General features: G+C 31.5%; 1 protein-coding gene across 5 annotated transcripts; it reads right to left on the bottom strand.

Moving 5' to 3' along the window:
- Positions 1-760: 760 nt before the first annotated feature.
- LOC124354224 (CDP-diacylglycerol--glycerol-3-phosphate 3-phosphatidyltransferase, mitochondrial) lies at positions 761-21,566 on the bottom strand. 5 transcript variants are annotated; one of them, XM_046804523.1, is made up of 9 exons: positions 21,413-21,566; positions 19,046-19,182; positions 16,203-16,325; positions 15,326-15,472; positions 13,249-13,376; positions 10,972-11,243; positions 9,386-9,597; positions 3,781-3,997; positions 761-1,029 (listed from the first exon to the last, which is right to left on the bottom strand). In XM_046804523.1, exons 2-9 carry the CDS (start codon positions 19,163-19,165, stop codon positions 827-829), a joined length of 1,422 nt encoding a protein of 473 aa, XP_046660479.1. In that variant the 5' UTR covers positions 19,166-19,182; positions 21,413-21,566; the 3' UTR covers positions 761-826. The 5 variants fall into 5 exon arrangements, with proteins under 5 accessions (XP_046660479.1, XP_046660482.1, XP_046660477.1 ...); XM_046804526.1 differs by having other exon boundaries at positions 21,417-21,566; XM_046804521.1 differs by lacking the exon at positions 21,413-21,566 and adding an exon at positions 20,957-21,406.
- Between the last annotated feature and the right edge of the window lie 1,264 nt (positions 21,567-22,830).

The raw sequence follows: 22,830 nt of genomic DNA, 5'->3' as shown, positions 1-22,830 counted from the left end.
TAGATCCCGTATATCTCACTCCATGGGATTTGGCTGAGCATTAGTGAACATTTTTACATTACTCTTTATCGTTAACCAACAAGAAAACATTAATAAGTGAAAAAGAAAAATATAAAAACACTTTAGATAGAAAATGAAAACAAAGAAAAATTCACATGCATTTCAATTCCTTATAGGCCAGGATTATCTTAGAAAATTAGAAGAGCTAACAGAAAACATAATATCAGAACCGCTTTTAAAACACAATGCACTTAGAAAATTTCTTGAAATCACGAAACAGAAACATTTGTAGTTTTCAAAACACCATTCAGCATCATTTGTTCAGTTGTGAGTTGTGTTTGTGCAGTGACAATGCCCAGGTTCATTTTCTCTTGTATGAACTTCAAGTGTTGTTGGTTATAATTTTATTATTTTTTTTAGGCAGTCCATTGCCTCATGTTGTAGATTTTTCAGTACTTTGTTATCCATTAAATTTCTTACACCTGCCGAAAAGGCTAGATTTCAATCCCAAAACGTAGTATCATACATTTTGTAACATTCAACGATAGAAAATGTCCAAAATCCTACTATCTTCTTTTTATTTATTTTTTTATTATTTTCAGAAATATGCTCGGCCATGTTTTAAAATGTTATTCAAATTAGATACTTCATTCAAGCTAGCTATCTCATTACTGTTCTAATTCAACCTCCTCAGTAAATTTATTTTAAATTTCCCATTATATTATACTTTGATGTGGGTTGTAAAATATATACATACTGCTCCATTTTAAATTTTACTTTTATTCATATGAACAAATTACTTACAAACTTATAAAAATTGCTTAGACTAAAAATAGGACTTGAAAAACCACATAAATGCAAGCACCCAAAGTGCTGGTTTTCTTTCTGGTAACGTAGCCACCTCGAGTGAAAACGGTGTACCCAGCTTGTACAGGTGTTCTTGTTCAGACAACAACACGTCTTGTAGGTGTCCGTTGTTGGTGTAGATTGCCATTTGGTTTTCTAAGTCTCGTTGTACGGATCTAGCACCTGAAGACATAAAATAATTTAAAACAGGAGGAAATGTGAATTTAGAAACTTAAAAACACTGACCTGAAGTGAATGGTAATGTAATAATTACTTCTTTATTTAAATTTTAACCCCTGCATGAAAATATGTATTTTCCGTTAATTAGTATTGATATTTTAGTATTACCATTTTCCTTCATGTAGTAGTAACGATGTTTAACCCTTTAACCACTGTAGAAGAGTATACTTGCAAGCAGAGCACTTGCCATCATCACTACTTTCGAGTATTCTCGCACCGCGCTATCGCCTCTATGGCAAAGTCTGGTGAGCTATCCTGCCGCACCAGTCAGCTGTCTGATGTCTGTTCTAATGCCGGGAGTCGAAGCGAGATCTTACACGCTGTGGGAGAGCTGGTAGGAGGGAGAGGAGTGTTGTCTGGAGGGGAAGTGGGAAAACTTGAGTGGGAGGAGCAAGAATTAATTTGTCATTAGAACTGTTGGTTTCGTCCCATTTACAAAACATAATCTCCAATATTCCTTTACAATATTTGTTCTATGCATAGTTATTATTATTTTAGTCGTTGAAATTGATCACAATATTGACAATGACAGTGAAATTGACCGTATAGTGAACATACCAAGTTCTGAGTTGGAAATTTATGATGATCTTCCAGAAGACGAAACAGATTTATTAATTTATTTACTCAACGACACTTCCGAAGTTTTATCTCACTGACTAAAACAGTAAACGCAACGAGATGTCTTGTCTGAAGCACAACCACAAGGCGAGAGAAAGCAAGACATGAATCCCACTACATGTGTGAGACTGCAATATTGCGTTATGTGTTGTTCCATGTTTTTCAGAATACCATGAACTAAAATACTTCTAGGACTGTATTTAAAATTGTCATATAATAAAACAACTGTGGAATAAACTGTCTTTAACTGACAAAAATAGGAAAATATCCCTTCGATGATTTTTTAGGGGTGTAATGCACTAGAAAATAATTAACGAAAAAATAAATTATGTACAACATAAATATAGCTATCACAGGTAAATGAAACAACTGCAGCCGTCACTGCGTTGTGTGCCGGTTTGGCTAAAAATAACTCAATGGCACTGCCGGCTGCACAATCTATAGCAGTCAAAAGGTTAATATTTTATAAACAAGGTTTCTTATAATTTCTTTATAGTTTAACATATTAATTTAACAGAGATTGTTATAGCAATACCAATTATAGAAAACAAAATTGTATGTTTCTGCATTTAATAAGAATTAAGAAAGAGTATAAACCACAAATCATCATTAATCGCAAATGTTTAGAAAATGGGGATAACAAGGTCAGGTCAATAGGTCTGTCTAGTTTACTGCTTGGGATGACTGTTGGAGTAGGTGGAGCTCTCTTAAAGATTAAGGTTTTTAATGCCTAACATTGGGAAATATAGTGTCCCCTGCCTGCCTTCATGTAGAAAAATGCATCTCGAGAACCAATAATCTGATATTTTCTGTTTGGGTTTTGTACCATCAATATTATATGATACAATTTTTTTTCATTTCATTCGAGAGACAGCGTCTGAGGTCACGTCATGGTTTCCCCAACAACTAGGTTTATGCCCAAACTCATGTTAGCATATTTATTGGTTTCATTGGTAACATGTCAAAAAAGGTATTGTCCAGAAATGTACAAATAATATCTAATTCTGTGAAATCAGTATTTATTTACCAACAATTGTATCTATACCAAATCTACTAATAAAAATTAAGTAACTTATTTGCTTGCCTCGTCCACTCCCAAGTTTTAAGGTTAGACCTTGTTACATTTTCTTGAATTTCATCATTGCCACTTTCACTACTACTTTTACTCAAAATATTGTCATCAAAGTTACCATCACTCACTTCATATTCGCTTTCATTGAGTATGTTCTCCACAAAGTTTCCAAAACTTTCAAAAGGTAATGTAATCTTACCATGACATCATTTCAGACGGAAATTAATAAAAAAAAGAACAACCAATAGATGAAACAGTAAACAACAATTGATTTCAAGAGAGTCGAAGCTGGTCATGTTTTAACAAACTGAACATTGATATAGTAGTATACAAATGCCAAAATCATCTACATCATGAATATATTTTACTAGGAAATAATTAACTTAGTGTGACAGACCAATTACGCTAATGCTAACTGTAAACAGGCAATAGGCTATACTGTACATCATTGGTAGCCAATGCGTTAGTAACGTACATATTATAAACATAAATAATTCATAATTAATTTGCTTTTAGCACAATTAACTGTAATAATAAATAATGTGTTCTAAAAACTGGTTTACTTTTTCTTGTATTCCACCTACATTTATCTATACCTAGATCTTATCTGTTTTATTTCTTATATATGCTCCTGAAAAGGAATATTCCTTGATTAAATGTGACAAGAGTGTGTGGTTCACAGACTTCTGTGGTTGGCAACTACTGCTTTAAATGGAGAAAGACTTTTGTTAGAATTTTTTGGTTACTTCTAAAATTGGATAATACCTAGGGCAGTGATAATGCACTTTCTTGCTTCACAAGCAACATCAGTGATGTTCAGCATGTATGTCAACAAGACTATGAGTTAAGTAATTTTGTAAGGTTCAGCCATTTTTACTTATATTTCTGAATTTTATATTTTTTAAGTAAAAATCTTTACATCAAGTATTAATAACTAGGCAATCAGCAATCATAATAATAAACAAGGCAATCTCTAAATTTATCAGTTTTGATACTGAACTGACCAAAGTTGGAAGAACCGATGAGGGTGAAGTGGGGCCGATGGTAACCAGGTGGAGTGAGCCACAAGCCTTTGGCGTGGTAGGTCCAACCAGGTCTTTGGTACTCCCACATGGCAACACGGCCACATTGCTGAGCTCGTTCCAGGAACATTGCAGCAAACCTTGTATAGGCACCAGGGATACCACCAGCCAGCCCGTGTGCTGCCAGGAATCCATTAGCCTACAGCAAAATCATACTCATCATAATGTTGTGAGAACACTTGGGAGACAATAAACTACATATATAACAAACAAACCAATTGTAAAAATTATAAAATAATAACAACATTAATCTACAGGTATAGCAAAATTGCTACATTTATTATGAAGAAATAGATATTTAACACGTTCGCTACCAGGCGGCGCATATTTGCGCCGCTCGGGTCACCGTAACAGACCAACGTTACAAAATGTGGTTGTTCTACACAGACCGAGAATGATTGGTGTGAGACTAACCATAGACCAAGGATAAAATATTGTTGAATTGAGCTATAATTCAACAAAATAACCTAAAATGTACGTCTGTACTGTTCTTATTTGATATATTGCTGATTTGCGTAATTTTTACGGCGGCGCATATGTGGGACGCTCGGTCTATAGCATCAAAATCTTAACATAGACCAAGCGTTCCATATATGAGCCACTATTTATTTGCTCAATTACTGAAGGTTTTAGGGTAAGTTTCAATCAAACATGCATATCTTATTATGATAGTATTTTAATTCATGGTACAAAAGCTCAATCAACAGAGTCATAAATACAAGTTCATTGAATGTATTATTATATATATATCTTATTAGGCTATAGGCCTACAATAATTTTAAGTTTAGAAATTAAAAAAGTAAAATATAAGAAAATTAAGTAGAAATAAAGTTTATTTTATTTCAAGGTACAAAAACATAAATGGGGTTCTTTTTACTCTACAAGACATAATACATGACTGTTAACCCATATGTAATAACTATTTAACAAAATAAGTGAACATTTATTAAATAAGTTATTAAATTTACACTTATATTCAGAATGTTCCACGCTACATTATATTTAAGTGCTCACATATTCATAGTCTAATTATTGTGCCACTGGTTATAACAAGTTGGCATGATAGGCCATGATAGGACGTAATTTTTTAAGATATCCAGAGACCAAGCGTCCCACATGTGAGCCAGACATCCCCATAGACCAATACAAAAGTATCAAGCCTCTAAAATAGACCAGTGATTTTTCATGGCAATAATAGTGGCATGCAAACAGCGGCGCAAATATGGGACGTCGGTCTATTTGAGGTGCCCCGAGCGGCGCATATTTGGGACGCCGGTGCACGGGAAGAAACCGTGCGGCTCATATTTGAGCCTGTTGGTCTGTGGGTATACGACTTTTCTTAACATGGTGGTAGCGAACGTGTTAAAGAGAATTAAATTTTTTTTAGTAGTCTGCATTTAAATTTGCACTCCATACTGTGCTATTCTAAATTTTACAATATTTTCAGGATTAAAATATATTTTACTCACTAATACAGACATTAAATACAGTCACATGCACGATTTATTTATTTACAATGTAATTTTATTTCAATAATTTTTATGCTAAGAAAATAAAAAACTATATATACTGTTATTTAATATTTTATTTTTTAACATAATTTATATTTTTTTAATAGTATGAAAAATTAAGTACTTGAAACAACTTATTTTACAATAAAGATTAAAGTATTACAAAATTTGAATGATTTATATATCATCAGAAGCTCTAATTTCTTCTTCCAACAGAATCTAGATTAACTGTTCTTCCCTAAACTTTATCTTCCCAAAATAGTACAGAATAAGCATTGTAAAATTGTGACAAAATAACACAGACTGCACTTAAAAAATCAAATAAATTGCAAAAATGTTACTTAAACTCATTTTCTATTTTGTTTCTTACATTTATATATTATTATATATTATATTATTATTATATTATATTAATTTTATATTATATTATTATAATATATTATATAATTATGATTATTATATCTAAAATTATCTGACATAGATGTGACCTATCTCTTCTATAAATTAAATATTGCATTTTTATTTCTAAACAATAATTGTTAAATATTTATATATTACATGAAATAAACATAGCTACATGCATTAATTGCCACTTACTTTGCTCGAAAAAACTGAAGGAAAAATACAGACCCAAACTCTGCAATATATTAAACAACGTAGTCTCAACACGTTGAACCACACGAATCACAACCCCCTATCTACCATTTTTTTCTCCTTTAATGGTCACTACCAAGTTTATATCTAATTACCCGTTACTAAATGGGTACTAAATTGCCTACAATATAATTAGTTTCTGAGTGCCAAGACAAAAAAATTATAACAAGGACAATTTCAATTATAAACTATACCATTATGTAGAAAATCAAAAATACTTTGCACATAAATAAAATACAGTATAACATCCAAAATAAATTGTTAAATTTACATTGTCAAAAGATCTCAATTATTTAAGTCTACAACTCGTTAATACAACCCTTTCAAATACTATTTTTCAGATACATTTTTTGAAATTCTGACTCTGCATTACTTGAAAAACTAAACTGAACAACACTAGCTTATAATAAAATAAGACTCGAGTGAAAGATATATAAATATGTAAAAAAATATTTTGTTAATATCCTAGTTATTTGACAATCAAACACCCAAATTTGTTGCAACATGCATCAAATGACTTTACTTTCAAATTTATTTATTGAGTAATCATCGTGAACAAATCACCAATTAGTGATTGAGACACATAATGCATTGATTTAAGGCAGAGTTATTTTGATCTTCAAGTGGCAGCAGTAAAGTGTTTGCATTTCTGTCTAAGCAAAAAGTGACAAGAAAGGGCAGTGAAGAAGGCAAACCCCAATTACTCGTTGAGATTGGTCATACTTGTAATCGTATTCTTCCATGTTTTGAAACTTTATTGTTACTGGTATATTTTGCGTAAACAATGTGGTAAAAAAATATAAAAAGCATATGATATAAATTTTAATAAGAATAAATTTTACATTTAAAAAATTTCTTTTCATAATTATTCATTTTTACTACTTTGTTATTTTCTGCACAATTGTAACATTTCTTATGTGAATATTCTCCTTATCAATTTTTCCAATGATGGTATTGAAAAATTATCAAAAATTATTTCCATTTATTTTTAGGTTAGAATGCCAAGGTAAAATCAGTGAGTTTTCACTTCACATTTATTTTTATTTTTTCTGTTTCTATTTTGTATTAAAACCCCATATACCTCAACATTTTAAAAAGCTATAGATATAAAAACAATAAAAATAGTAAAATAATTCACAAAATTATAAAAAATAAACGGCTTTTGTGACTTTAATTTTAAATTCTATAGTAAAAATTTCCATCTTTCTCCTAAAAGCACTTTTGTGGTTATCATTTTATTTCTTCTCCCATTACCGTGATAATCTAAGAGTTCCTGACAAAAACATGATGTGCACATTATTTGGACAAGGTGTATATATATTTGGTGATTTAAAAGAAATAAAAACAAGTTGCAAAGTGCTGAAAACAGGGTAGTAATTTTAAACTTTCACAGATCTAGGGTTTAAATTGGTTTTTGTCTTTTTTGGTCTTAACAATCTGCAAGTAAAAGTTTCATTATACTTTATACTTGGTGAACTTCTATATAAAAGGAATTTTTTATAATTATTTTCATATATATATATTACACATGGATGATAAAATTGTAAGAGTTAAGCGAAAGAAAATATTTTGAATTTAAATTTTTTAACAAACATTAAATTCAAGAAATTGCTTTGTAACTATACATTTTTTGCTCAGTACAACAAATCTGCTTCTTCTATAGGGTATATTTTGATGTTTGTATAAACTCTTTATATTATAAACACTGTAAAGAAACTGACTTAACTTATATTAATATTCCTTTAATTATTCTGAGATCAATGATATTTTCTTAGCATGAATTAGTTGGTTTTATTAGTATACACAATTTTACAAAATGTTTTTAAATGGCTAAATAGTATTAATGTGTTGGAGCAGGAACTTACATACTGCCATTTTGTGCATTGATTAGCAAGATATTTTATATATTAATTCAGTGTAAAATATTGTGTGGAATAAAGGAAAACAAGACTAACCCAACACATAAAAACTACATGTTATAGCTGAAATTAATTTTTTTACAAACGTTAAACAAAATATTAAAAATTAAAATTGTATGAAAAGTCTCTTTAAAACTTATAGAAGATTGAATATTAACTCAACAATTGATGAGCGTTACAAAAGCAAAATTCAAATGTCGCTCTGAAATAGCTATTTAATACAGTAACAAATGTGCTTGTCCACCTGTCAATTAGAAAAACCAAGTCCGATTGTCTTCAATATCCAAGCTGTCGTCAACACTAATATCAAAAGATGAAGAATGAAATGATACATTTGTCAGTCAACCTTGTCTTTTTTTATGTATTATTGCTGTGTCAGCTTTATGCTTGGATTCTTGTTGCTAATAGATTATTTTATTACCAACATTTAGTGAAATGATGAAGAAAAATGTTAGAAAGTATTAAATTTAGTGAAGCAAATAAGTGTGAGTAACGTGACTTATCTGACATAGATAGGCTAGTTATACAGTATGAATATTTTTGCATATTTATATTTCTTTGATATATTGAATATTAGGAATAGTTATGTACATTGAACTAAGAGAAATCTGGCATACATTTATAATTTAATTTATAAGTATCTCCAGTAATTTCCTCATTCTTTACAATTTTAAACCTTAATGGTTTTGAAACCAAGATTATTAGATTAGATTATTATTTTACAAAATTTAGTTTTTATTAAAAAAATTTATGTTGTTAAGAGTTTTATTAAACCTTTCAACATGTTAAATAAAATATCAAAATTACATAGTTTAAAATTATATGAGCCACATATCCCTATAAACTGTTTAAAAAAATTGTATAATGTATCAAATAAAATTTAAAGTACGGGGACCACAATGAGATTATAACATTGCCTTTCCAGAACTTTGGTGGATTTTCCATGGACTAGATCATTTCAGATTATGAAATTGCTTGAAGGACCTCAGGCTTCAAGATGTCTCATCCTAACCCATTCCCTCACTTATTATCTTATAAAGATCTATATCCCTCCTTCAAATACTCATTCATACTACCAACTTTAGTGCGATGAACACCTTACTCTCACAGCTGGAAATAAGATAACTTTTCCAGTGACAGTCACAAATATAAGACCATTATACATTGTAAAAGATCAGAAATAAAATAATCCTCAGTAAAAGTATAGAAGTACTGAATACTATTTTCAAGTATTAGTGCAGAAAGCAGTGTGAATAAAATATTAGTTTGATTTATTTTCTAATCTGAATGCAAAGCAACGTTAAATAGCAAACGAATATAAACAAATTCTGATTTGGCAGCAACTAAATACATCCAGTATTTTTTATATACTTTGGGACTTTTTTGTGTTTCAGCTCATTTAAAAATTATATATTATAATAAATGAGAATGTTCAGACCGTACCGTAGGGTGAGCCATGAGCAGACGGAAGCAAGCTCTAGAGTTGTCGAGAATCGTGGCCGTGTACTCATCTGTGAGATTGAAGTATCCAGTAGCCAGATGGATTGTGGATCCTGATTCTGCAGACTCCAGTATCCTTCGGGTCACTGTACTGTCTTGATTCACAGCAAGGGGAGGCAGTCCCAGCAATGGGAATACCCATGTATCTCCTGTGTCTAGAAAAACAACTTCAGGCATTTTAAAGAATATCAAAATTTTGAACATATGCATAATACATTAAAAAGAACAACAATTACATATAATAGAAATGTTTGAAATTATATTATCCTTTTTAAATCATCCATTGCCAACAATGAGCAGTAAATAAAAATAATATTCTCAAACATTTATTTTATTATTTAGACAATAAGACTTTTTCCCATGCAGGGCCATCAACTCGTATTCAACAACTTATTGAACTTTTCTGTATATTGTACTATAGTTATTGATGGACAAGTTGATGTTATCTGCACAGATTCTGAATTAGTTTTAGGTAAAGTTAACATCCTGTTGTTACTTTCCAGCATAAACTATTATGGTTTGTCAGTATCTCTTATTTTACTTCTATCCTAATACCTAACTACAGGAAGCAATTCGTATCGTTTTAACAGTTTACATCTCAAAAACTTTATGTCAAATCAGGTATGCAGCAATGTTTAATCTTACACCCCTTACTTTTTACGTTCTTTATTGATAATTTAAAAGATCAGATTGTTGACTATAAGTTCATTTTATGCTGTTGGTTTGAAACATATTACTACTATTTTAAACAATCAACAAGACTTGTAATGCCAGATGATATTGATTGTCTTTATATGTGGAGTAATGGCCCATAATTTGACAGTATTTGAACAGATGTTATGTAATCAGCTGTTCCTGTAATTAAAATGCAACACTGAAACTGACTATTGAACGTTTAACATCTAATAAACGCAAACATAACCAAATTAACATGTTTGTAAGATCAGTCAGTAATTGGTAATACCAGTTATTACTTCAGCGATTTTTACAAACGAGGTACCTATCCTTAGAGAGTAACAAATATTTAAAAACATATAATTATGATAAAAACAGTGGTTTATTAGATATTTCACAAAACAAAACTTGAATTGTCACCATTTAAAAAATATTAAAACGAATTAAAAATTTTCGTTATATAATACCTTCTGACATGGACCTGTTTACCAAGTTTTGTACCAAATGTAAAGATAACAACAAAGATAAAATTGTTTGAATATAAAAAACAAAATAGCGTATAGCTACTAAACGAAGGGGAAATTGAAAAAAAATTGTTCTTCATTTCTAGCTTAGGATCACACATAGAATCTGAAAATGCATAACCAGCCCAACCTTTATAAAATATATAATATATAATTTCAATAAATATTAATTCACAAAAAGTACTTGCTCTGCTGAGACTCGATCCCAGATCTATCACTTGCCAGATGACCAAGTTCTCTTTGTAAATCAATCGTTATTAAAACTAAATTAAACTGTCCCATATAAACATATTTGCATTTTAGTAACAAGACAAATTGTCAATAACAAACCTTGTGTCTGAGTTTGTGCACTCTTGTCAGCGGCCTGCAGGTAGTAACCCCAGACGGAGTTACGAGCTTCACTCTCATAAGATTGTAGTGTGCTCAAGTATGGGTGGAGGTGTGGCGTGCTCGGAGTCAATGTGTTGCGTTCGTCCAGGCTCATGGAGACTGCGCTCAATCGCTCCACCAGCCCAAAGTAGAAGTCAGCGAGCGACGGACACTCAGAGATCACAATATAACGGTCCTGGCGGTTGGTGAAATAGTCATGGCTCAGATTCGCACTACCAAGTAAAAATTGAACAAAATACAAGATAGAACCAAGTAATTCAGGTTGTAGTAGATTAAAAAAACCTACATTCTAAAGATGTATGTAATTCAACCATCTTCACCATTGTCACTGGTAAAACATATTTAAGTGCTGCATAATAATATTGGTTTTACCAAGCCAAAAGTAATGTCTTTCAATTGTATTACATCCTGTGAAATTCAAATCAGACGATATCTTCTGATGGAATTATCAAATATAGAAATTTTTTTATTAAGTTAACACAAATCGTAGATGAATCAAAAGATATCACCTAATTATTTTGAATTTTTTACATGAGAAATACTCTCTTAAGGAATCTATTAGGTCAATATTTTGTAGGTAAAATTTCCTTATGAATATTAGGCCTTTAGTAACACTATTTTTGTTACTTGGTAAATCAATTCCTCATTTCTTCCAACAAAAGATAGTCAGATTGAGTAAGTTTTCCAAGTGAAACACCCTCACGAGTATTGTCACTTGTTCAAAACTCCTTGAACAGCATCCCCATTGGTACCTAGATACGGTACTGGATTGGTATCAAATGCATTAAGATCAGATGCAGACACAAGCTTACAAAATAACCAAAGAACATTAAAGTATAAAAGTTTGAACTGCATTTAAAAAATAACCAATACCAAAATTTAACATATTCAAAAGTTATTAAATATAACTTGTACCTTTAAATGTTATACCAATGTTATTATTTACTGCATGAAACATTTCTAAAACTATTTTAACTTTTTTTATTTAATTGTATTAAATCATCATTTATTAAAAATAGTTTATTCTGATTTAAATGTATAATGTTTAAGAATTTACAACAGTTTGAGTATTTTAATTAAATTAATATTTTAAAAACTGTTTATAAATTACATGTTACTAATTTTGAAAAAGCCTTAAAACATTCCTTAGTTGAGAGAAGTTAGAATAAAAAAAATAAAACTGCTGTTTTATTCCAAATACCATGTACAATAATCCAATACTTTTTTAAACACTTAAATGCCAATCATCTTGTATAATAAAGATATAACTCTGCCCTTAAAACTTGTTGAGAATTGTTAAAGGCAACCAAAATGCTACTTCCACAATAAATGTAGGAAAAGGGTTCCAAAATAATGGATTAATTCTTGATGTCTAAAGAACTAATAATTAATTTTATCCCCATAAACCACAATGCACATTTAACAAGTTATTGTAACAGCACTTAATTTACTATATTATGTTAAAAGCTTTATAACTCCAATTTTGAAGAAATACTAACATTATTATACTTTTGCGGAATTAGAGTTAATTATGATATGGAATGGTTGTATGCAGTTCAAAAAACAACTGTGAAATAGTAATAATTCTGGAGAAGAGTCTGACATAAAACTCATATTACAAATAAAATAACTATGTTATTAAATTTGTCAACTATTTTAAAAACATTTACAGATATTGATGCTAACAGGTCAATGTATATAAGCTAATAAAATTTAGTAAAAAAAAACTTTTAAAATACTTAAAAAGAAAGAATAAATAAACATTTTATTCTATAACATATCAAAGAGATGTTAAAGTATTTTCAACCAAGCACGTGGCAGGCCTAACACAATATTTTTACAATGTAATACATTAACTGTTTGTTTACTTGAGACAGCTGTCACTGAGCCAACCATCTGTATATTTTCTGCTTTTCTTAACTGCAATGTTGCTGACAGGACTTTGGACATAGAAAGTAAACTTATTCCATTCTGATATTTATTTTGAACCGTTTCATCTTTAACACTTTGACTGCAACACCTGTCATGTACTGTCTTTAGGACACCCGGGATTGTATCAGCAACTGTGTGTCGAAGTCAATGTGTTAAATTATGATACATTATGTTCAATGTTCACATCATAAAACTTTTTTAACATTTGGAGTAACAAAATCCCTTTAAGATGAAATAATTTTTAAATAATGTAATTGAGTGATTGAAAGATACATGATAACTTACCCACTGATTATAACATCATTGTCAAACAGGTACAGCTTGATGTGTTGCAAGCCTACCAGTTCGTTATAACGAGCTGGTAGGATGAACCTTAAGAGTCCGCGGAGTCTGGGAGTGTGGAACAGAGACACCTATAGAAAATACTCTTTTACTGTGTATTGTGAAAGTCTTATCAGTTCATTGAAATGAGCTGGCAGATAAACCTCAAGAGTCCATGGAGTGTGGAAGTCACCTTCAACAATATTTCTAAAAAAAAGACGCTGTTACTCTGTATTGTAATTGCACGCTACATTGAATCTTGTTGCATGTCTCCCAAGCAATTCTTTTATTATATATATCACCTTTCTTCTTCTATGAGGCGGCCTACTGCCATGCACTTAAGCCTCAAGAGTCTTTTGCGCACCCCAGAAGCACACCATGAGGCCTACCAGTCTATAATTTTGCAGTTCCACAAACCGCCGAAAACAACCTATTAGTTCCTCCTAGGGAAATTTACCACCCTTGTCCAAACTACCAAAGATGGCATAATACCACTCCCTTGCTATTGAAGGGCAATCAAAGAGCAAGTGTTCTGCAGTTTCATCCTGATCATCACACATTCTACAGAGCGGATCCTCCTGAAGGATGCCGACTCTGTGAAAATGCCTCCTCAGGTGACCATGTCCCGTGATCATACTACCTTTAGAAATATGCTTTTATTGAAAAACACAGTGTGTTCTTAACGTAAAACAATTAATTTGGAGTTATTTTGTGAACTTTTTTTATTGTGATTTTCTCTCAGTAAATTTAAAGATAAATATCTTTTGTAACATACTTATATTTTAGTCTACTTAAGAAGAAGTATATTACGATCTTTTTATGATTTGCAGCACTTTCTTTTTTTAAACACATGTTCAGTTTTAAAATTTACTAATTAGCTATCTATTATTTCCTATCAACATCAGGTATTTAAATATATACAGAGAGATTTTGTGCTAAAATTTGTATTGAGTAATACAGTATGATAAGTGTTCTATCCATAAAGTGTAAAGTATCTAAAAACAGAGGAAAATATTATTGGAAAGTTTTATCACCAAACAATTTTACTCATGAAATAAAACCTAATATATTTTATAAAATATTATAGAAGAGGTTTAAGATAATATGAAAAAAACACATATCTTCAATTATTACTATTAAGTTTTTCTACCTTAACTGTGCTTTTTTGCTAGCCACAGCTGGGCCAGGGTGTTATACAGATAATTATATATAGGCCTAACAGAATTTTATTAGACAGAATGATGACAATTTCTGGAAATTAACCTAGACTGCTAATAATGTTAACCTTTGAGAGGAATTAACTCTGCAATGTCATCAAATTATGTATCCAGTCAAGGTTTGGGAAGAAAGATAACAAAACATAAAATTCATTTTTACATGATAATTAGCTAATGAACATAGTCTAAACCTATAAACATAACAAGTTTGAACTAGAGAACCACAGAAAATTATTGCCTGTACCTATTAATTAACAAATGTAACTGCAAAATGTAGTATATATGGCCAGTTTCTAATGACAATTGTTTTTCGGAGGAAAAAAGTTAGAATCAACTCAAACCTTTTACTTCAGAAACTGTGCACTCATTATAGGTTAGAACAAGCTGGCTACTGCTTCTTTCTACGCACTGTTAGCGAGAGTTAGCGCTTGGGAAAAAATTAACTAAGTTCTACATCCATATTGTATTCTCTCTTAATTTATCATAAAACTCTAAAAATACAGCTTTGTTCTTTATTATTAATATTCTTCTAAAATCTCATATCAAAATTAAACCACAAAAGAATAATTATAAAAATCCTTTTTTATAAAAAATTAAACTTAGGCCTGCAACTTTTGGAAACATACTTACTTACTATGATATCTAAGTAAATTAAAAAAGTACATTCCAGAATGTCAATTCTATTTAGTAAGGGAATACATATACTTATGAAACTTTAGGTTTAGTTATAATATTGTTCTTAAAACTCGTTTCCTTTTTTTAATGTTATCATTCCTTCTTATCAAGATAACCGAAATTCATACAGCCACAAAAAACTTACCTACCTGACAATGAGGATAGTGACTGCGAAGCAGAGGCAACAACATAGTCCGGGAGTTGGTGGTCCCGCGAGAACTCCTCATGGCGTCCAACAGGATACTGACCTGTAGGTTCCCACCACGCTCGGTCAACCTACCATCCAATGCCCGGACCTATACAAGCTATTGCTTCAATGTTACAGTGAAAAAGTGAATCAGCAATACATATATACAATGGGATAGTTCAGGTACAAACTAACATAACAGAAGCAAAGCTTAGGGCTGGTGTGACCGGGGGTGCATACAGTGCAAGTACAAGTGCAGAAGTGACCATGGGGTCAAGGATACTTCTAAAGAAAGGTAAAACAAATTAAAAGGAGAAAATAATAACTAAAAAAATAAGTACTTTTTTACCATACATTAACATACAAAAGACTACTAACATACACTTTGGTTTTACAAAAATCAATACTTGAAACCATAACTGATTGATAATATACTCAGTTGAATCTTTGATCTACAAATACAATAGTTTGCAATGATTTCATGTGGAATTTATTAAAAGATAAAGTAACATCAATGAGACTTTCTTACACCCTACAAGTTTAAAACATCAAATCTTAAATTGTAAGTGTGCATACCTAATCTGTCGGTTGCCACTTAGGGTTAACATATCCACTCATTATGGAGTATTTCATGTTCAAAATAGTAGAATGGTCATTTACTTTTCAAATTTTTATTTTTAAAGTTTTACACTTCGTTAATCTTCCATTTTATTATTTCAATTACTCACCTTGATTAAAAATTACTATATTACAATTGATATCTACATGTAACATTTTTAGTACATTCTTTGAGTAATAGTATACAGGAAACCTTCCGCCTTTTATTTAATTCAACTTACCAGCTGTTCCTCTAGGGGTCCAGTTCCCAGATATAAGGAAGCAAGAGCTATGCGATGATTTGCCTTGCGGCACCGATCTAATAGTGTTGTATAAAATTCCTCAGGTTTAAACAGTACAGATACCTGGAAAAAAAGTAATACTTAATTATCCCTTATAAATCTTAAACATACACTTCACGTTAAAAAATATCTTGTAGTAAAATTACCAAAGGAACAAATGACATTAATAATTTTTCTTTTGCTTTTTAGTGGTGCAAGAAAATTGTAAAATATGTCAATATATTTTAACTAGTAAATAATATAGAGTAAATCCTCTATAAACCGGCACTGTGTCAGTTTGGCACTCCAGTATCCCGGCATATTTTGATGGGCATAGAGTGGGGGATTCAAGATGAGACACGTTACTGAAAATTGTGTTAACAAAAAACCTACGATTGCCCAATTACCTCTTGGTTTACTCGCTGTTCACTTCAACAGTGCTAGTGATATCCGTGTTATTCCTACTGTGCTTAGTATTGTAGTTTGTCCTTAATTTATATTTCAAAACAGTAAGTGAAAAATGTCTCACCGTAAACAAAAACATAAAACCTTAACCCTGCTTTAAATCAACGAGATTTTAAAGATACCTGATAAAGGTAATAAGCTTGTTAACCTCGAAAATGAATCTGGTATCGGTCGCACAACGATACATCACATACAGAAGAACGGTGAAAAGATTGTCTTTTTGTAAAAGCAGTGACAATGTGAAAAGTGTTATGTAAATTTCCTCAGGTTGAGGATAGCCTATATGCTTGGTTTCTCGAAACAACCATACACCGATTTTAGAGGAGATTCTTAAAGAAAATGCAAACGTATTCTATGAGAAAACAATAGAGAAAAATTATTTCAAAGCAAGTAGATGGTTAGACAAATTCAAAAAGCGTATTGGAATTTAGTTGTTACGTACGATGGGCGAAAAACTATCATGTGATGTTGCTGCAGTTGAACCATTCAAGGAAAAGTGCAAATCATTGGGAAACTAAACCTAACTCCCGATCAAATCTGTAATGCAGATAAGAGTGGTTTATTTTACCGGCTTCTGCCCAATGCTGCGATGAATGCTTTTGCATCTTCTGTGAAGTGGACAGAAGAAAATGGCATGTCTGCTAGTGATATTCTTGTTTTAAAGACGCTTCAGGAGAAAGTCTTAAAAGTATCTTTTCAAGCCAAGAAACAAAAGAAAATCAAAGTTTTGTAACTCCAATAGAATAGACCAACCATACCCTAAGTTAAGATGACGTTTACTTCTAGTGTAATACAGCACTGATAAAAACCAATTATTACATATGTAAAAAGAATGTTTAAAGAAAATTCTTTAATCTCTTTCATTTACATTTAGTACATGAGTATTGTAATAGTAATTTTGAATAGTGTTCGGTGTAAAAAAAAACATATTTTGTACTATTTAAGCATTTTTATTGATGGCCTTCCAATAATCTGGCGTTTTCACTAATCAGACAATCCTGTGGTCTGTTATCTGCCAGAGTCTACTTTATAAGTGCATGACAGTAGACCGCCCCATAGAAGAATAAGAAGAAGAGAGTCTACTTTACTCTTTTTACTTAATATATTAAAAATCCTGAAAAAACCACCAGAAATGTATTGTCTACATAGTTGTACAAGCATAGTAGTCAACTTCTGATGACATTTTAGCAGTATTGACACTTTTTTTTTTTTTTTTTTGGTTATCAATAACTGTTAACGTGTGCATTGTTTTACGTTTTCAGCACTGAACGTTGTTTAAAGCCATAAAGTATTATTAATAATGTATAAATACAATATTCAAAATAGATACTTAAATAACCCTTCCCATGCCGTAGACGGATATATTAGAATGGTAGACTTTGACAAAACGCCAAATAAAGATATATGCTATATTTTTAGTTCACCAAAGACTTTCGAAATGCCTGGTGTACGCTCTGTGCTTATCGCGGTTGCCAAAGAAGTATTTATCAACGACCTTCACTCAGCGGCAGGGGCAGGGAAGCACCCTTTGTCTAATTCCGACCACCTGAGCCATAACCAAACATATCCGTGGGGTGTATTACTGCTTTCTCGGTTGACACGAGCGCACGCTTATGTGCGCATCTACTACATATCTCGTTATTATTCTTCATCGTGTAGTAGTGTTGTGATTAGTTTGAAATATTTATCTTGTTTTATAATAAAATGTAAAACTTTTCAGTATAATTACAGTTTACAATGAAATTAAAATTTATTTGAATAAATAGCTTTGTAAATAGTTCTTTTTTATTGGTATCAATAAATTTGCTAATATTAAGTAAAATGCCCTGTTTTATAGTTGTTTTGCTTTTACCTTTTAAAATTTAGCTATAATAAAAATTCATTTTCAATTTACAGAAACTTTTTTTACATATAATGGTGTTATAGGAAAGTTAATAGATCGTCGTTTTTACATAACTGACCAAGGCCCTTAGGATATAGAGGAGACAATCACTACAGCGATGGATTGGGCCTTACCTTATAAGATTAAACGGATATTTCAATGACTCAAAATTTGTCTGTTAAGAAAAGTGCATCATCTGCTTACAGACACATGATAAGTCATGAGACTATTAACCATCCCACATGATCCCTTACTTCAGTTAACATAGACACAATATAAAGAATTGATCCATGTAGGACACAATGCCTAATCTTCTGTTCTGAGGGTGCACCTTAAACCTTAGACCGCCAGAGTAATTTCACTGATTTGCAGGCAGATCACATCGGCTCTCGGCAGTTTTGAGTCGATATACGAATTCCCCCACAAACCTTCTAACCCCAGAAAAACCTAATTTTACCTGTTCTCCTCGTAATAAAAACCCAACTGCTGCATTGTGTAACCAGCTCAAGTAAGGTGGTAAGATGTGATTTGAATGCATTTCTATGGATTTCTCTAGTGTTGATACTAGCTGCCTCATCTTCTTTACATCACCATCTGAAAGAATTATGAATTGTACATGAATATTTCACATTAACTCTGTTACCCTATTGAATGAATTTTGGGTACTTTGGGATTATACCGACCACACCCAGACATGAATCGTTATTTCACATTTCGTTTCTACTGATTACTAGATTAGCGTAGAACAATATTTCGTCAATATAAAACAGGAATTGTCTTATCGCAAACCCCTCCCCATCCTCAGACAGAGGTCAAAGTCGAGCGTCTAGTAGATAACGTGATTGCAGAGTCTCGCCGCCCGTTCAGCTGGTGCATCGCTTTGTTGTACTTCCGTGTTTTACCTCTACATTTCTCCAAACACAAAAATTCAACAAAAACAAACATTTACCAAACTAAACTCTTTATTAAAAAAACACTAAAAACTTGTTTTTATTCTTGATCACATTCCGCCACCCAAAATGCGAGTGCCTCCGGCCATCAGCGCGGGCTTTGGCAGCACCTTCGGTGCTGCCCCGCGCTGATGTCGACGAAAGAAAAACATCCCTCGAGATAGTACCTATCAGTAAAATATCAAATTCTAGAGGGGCTAATCAGAAATATAAATTGAATTGTAATGGAAAGGCAATTATGTACCGTGCAAATCACGTGATGCCGCGCGGTCTGCCGTAATCAGGATTCTCGAGAAAGATAAGATAACAGCGACAACAATAACGATCACAATACCTGGAAATGCTTGTAAGTTTGTAATTGAAGAGTTGTTTTTTCGTTCTATCATGTTTGTTTCTATAAATTTCTATTTTTGTGTTCTTCATACTAGTGTGGTCGGTATAATCCCAAAGTACCGAATTTTGTAATAGATATAAATTTATTATTACTGATTATGGTATATTAATTATAATAATCGTACTTTTTACTGAGAAACTACAATACTTGATTTTTTATTTACAGAGGATTTAAAATTTTGAAGTAGCCTACCTTTTGAGGTAGCATATTATAAAAATATACAAACATGAAGTAAAATATTTAATAATAATTTAATGTTGAAAAATAATAAATAACATTACTGTATAACAAGTGCATGGAGTAGACACATAACATGGCTGTGGTTACTGATTTAAGCATACGTCACAACACTCTAGTATGATTTGTTTATTTTAACCTAGATTCTAGTTCTATGTTAGGGCAGTTTTTCACCTGAGGAAGAGATCAGATTGCAGATCTTGAAACTTATGTTACTGATGGTTTAATATCACTGAGATATGGCAAATGTAAGGAAAAATCCTATAAAAGTATAACCAAGTAGAGATATGCTATATCCAAATCACTTTAAAATTAAGTTTTAACTACTGTTATTTTTTTATTATTTTCTAAAATGTGAGACAGACCACCCATCTGCGATGTAGGGCCTATAGCAGTAGAACCGCTACCTTTTTCATTTTAACAAAAACCCCAAATGGGTCATTCCATTTCAAATTCAAGAAAACATAATGTTTGAACCTTCACCTCTCGGTTTTGATGATTTTTTGTATTAATGTTGTACCTACCAAGACTAGTGTTAATGCAAAATTTTACATTTAACTGCCTTTTACATATAGGCTACTGCCTTAACTAAATTTTTGTTCTGGAGGACGAATAGAATATGTTAATAACATTGAAATTTTGATTGGTTACTCCAGCTGTTGATATATTTTTGGTAGTTAAAAAATATATATATACCCATTGTACTGAAAACAGGGTGACTCCTAACTCATCTTAAACATCCATTAAATTTTCACCAGATCTCAGGTTAAAAATTAAAACAACTTACCAGCAAGCTTCTGACTAATTTTTGCTGAAACCAACTTACTTCATCATCCTAGCAAGAATTCTAGAATAGACTATGTACCTAGGTTACAGTACAAGTTTGCATTTAATCCTGTGATTTCAATTTGGTTAAACAGTTGTCTTCATCATCGAGTAATGTAATTAATATTATTAAATATTATCTAAATCAATATGACATAGGCCTAATCACATGTAGGCTCAATGTTTTCAAACAAAATTTAATTACACTGAACTGATTAGATAACCTTGAAATCACAACAAAAGCCTGTTTCTTACGAATTATCACAGATATTTTTATATCTAAATAAGTCAAATATATAATTGCAGTAAAATTTACATTTTTTTCATTACTGAATAATATAATTTAAGTTATCACTACAACAACGTGAATTATTATCACTTTATGTCTGGTTGTATTAAATAACTCGCTATGATTTACCTACACAATAGACTACAGATATACTATGACTATCCAAAATAGAAAATAGGCGCTTTTCCACTCTATAGTATATTCTGTAATTTGGTAGATATGTCCTGGCAATAACTTTAGCCACAGTCAGTCAGGTAGATAACGAGCTGGAAACCGGTATGTTGTTTACTATTACCTTACCCTTCGGTTAGTTGCCCTTGATTATAAGAATATTCTCCCATAGAGTATAACAGAAGAAATAAAATATTCGTATATAAATAATGCTGTTACTGAGTGACCAACGACAATGATCGAAAAATAACTTCAATAACACCTTGTAAAAATTACCAGACATAGACACTAACTCCAAACTTTAAAAATCTTTTCCAATTTTAAGTTTTGTATTGATTACTGTTCGCTGCAATTTACGACATATATAGTGCTGATCGTTGAATTGCTGTTGACGGAGGCCGGAGGGCATTATCCAGCCACCTAGCGATGCGGTGTCCGAACCACAACCTTCAACCGGCAACATCCTCCGTCCTCTCGCGGAAGTTTTAAAGGTGTAATTGGCAGCAACTCATCGATCGCATACTTGTCACGACCAATTTGTTAGTTATTGTTGTTTAATAGAAATAAAATAAACACTAAACATTACAGTTCTTAAAATTGAAAAATGTAAACCTAAATTATTAAATGCAAATTCTTTGTTTGGAGTTTGTTTTAGACTTCGTCGACAGCAATTCAACGATCAGCACTTTTCGAAATTCTTATTATTGATTCATCGTCATTCAAATAAAATTAAAATAGTACAGTTCTTAAAAATGAAAAAGTTAAATCATTAATACAATTCTTTGTTTAAAGTTTGTTTTAAACGATGGAAGGATTGTGACGGAAACAGGAGGTAATTATTAAATACATTTCTAGCTTTTAAAACAACTGTAGTAAACATTTAGTAATTATAACTTAAATATTCTTTTTTTGATATGACTCAAGCTCAATCCCTCACGACTTCTTTTACGTGTTCTAAATTCCACTTAAGGTCCTTAGGATAAATTGATGTTATGACAAAAAATGTAGAGTCTAAGAAAATGTTATATCTTTAAAGACTTTATCTAAATAAGCTGACAAGACCACTACTTAAATGTTGGCGAAAGGAACTTTTCAGGAAATAACAACTTTCATTAATGGTCCAGAAAGAGGTAAGGTCTTGGTTCTTTTTATTAAAATTAACTACAATTGTACTTGTTGTTAAAAAAAGGGCTGGACTAGAGTATGCAGTGGTGCTTGGTTCAATAATCTCTTGGTCTTGCCCATCCCTTTGTGTTATTGACTGTAGGAGGAATGATAAAACATAGCGTAGTCTTTATGGGGGGTGTGATCGTTATTTAAATTTTCACATACAGTCCCTTGCCAAATTTACAAGTAAAAGCGATCGGAAAATCATT

The sequence above is a fragment of the Homalodisca vitripennis genome, chromosome 2 (genome assembly GCF_021130785.1).
Source record: "Homalodisca vitripennis isolate AUS2020 chromosome 2, UT_GWSS_2.1, whole genome shotgun sequence".
In the NCBI taxonomy this organism is placed as follows: domain Eukaryota; kingdom Metazoa; phylum Arthropoda; class Insecta; order Hemiptera; family Cicadellidae; genus Homalodisca; species Homalodisca vitripennis.
This window is presented reverse-complemented; position numbering and strand designations above follow the sequence as displayed.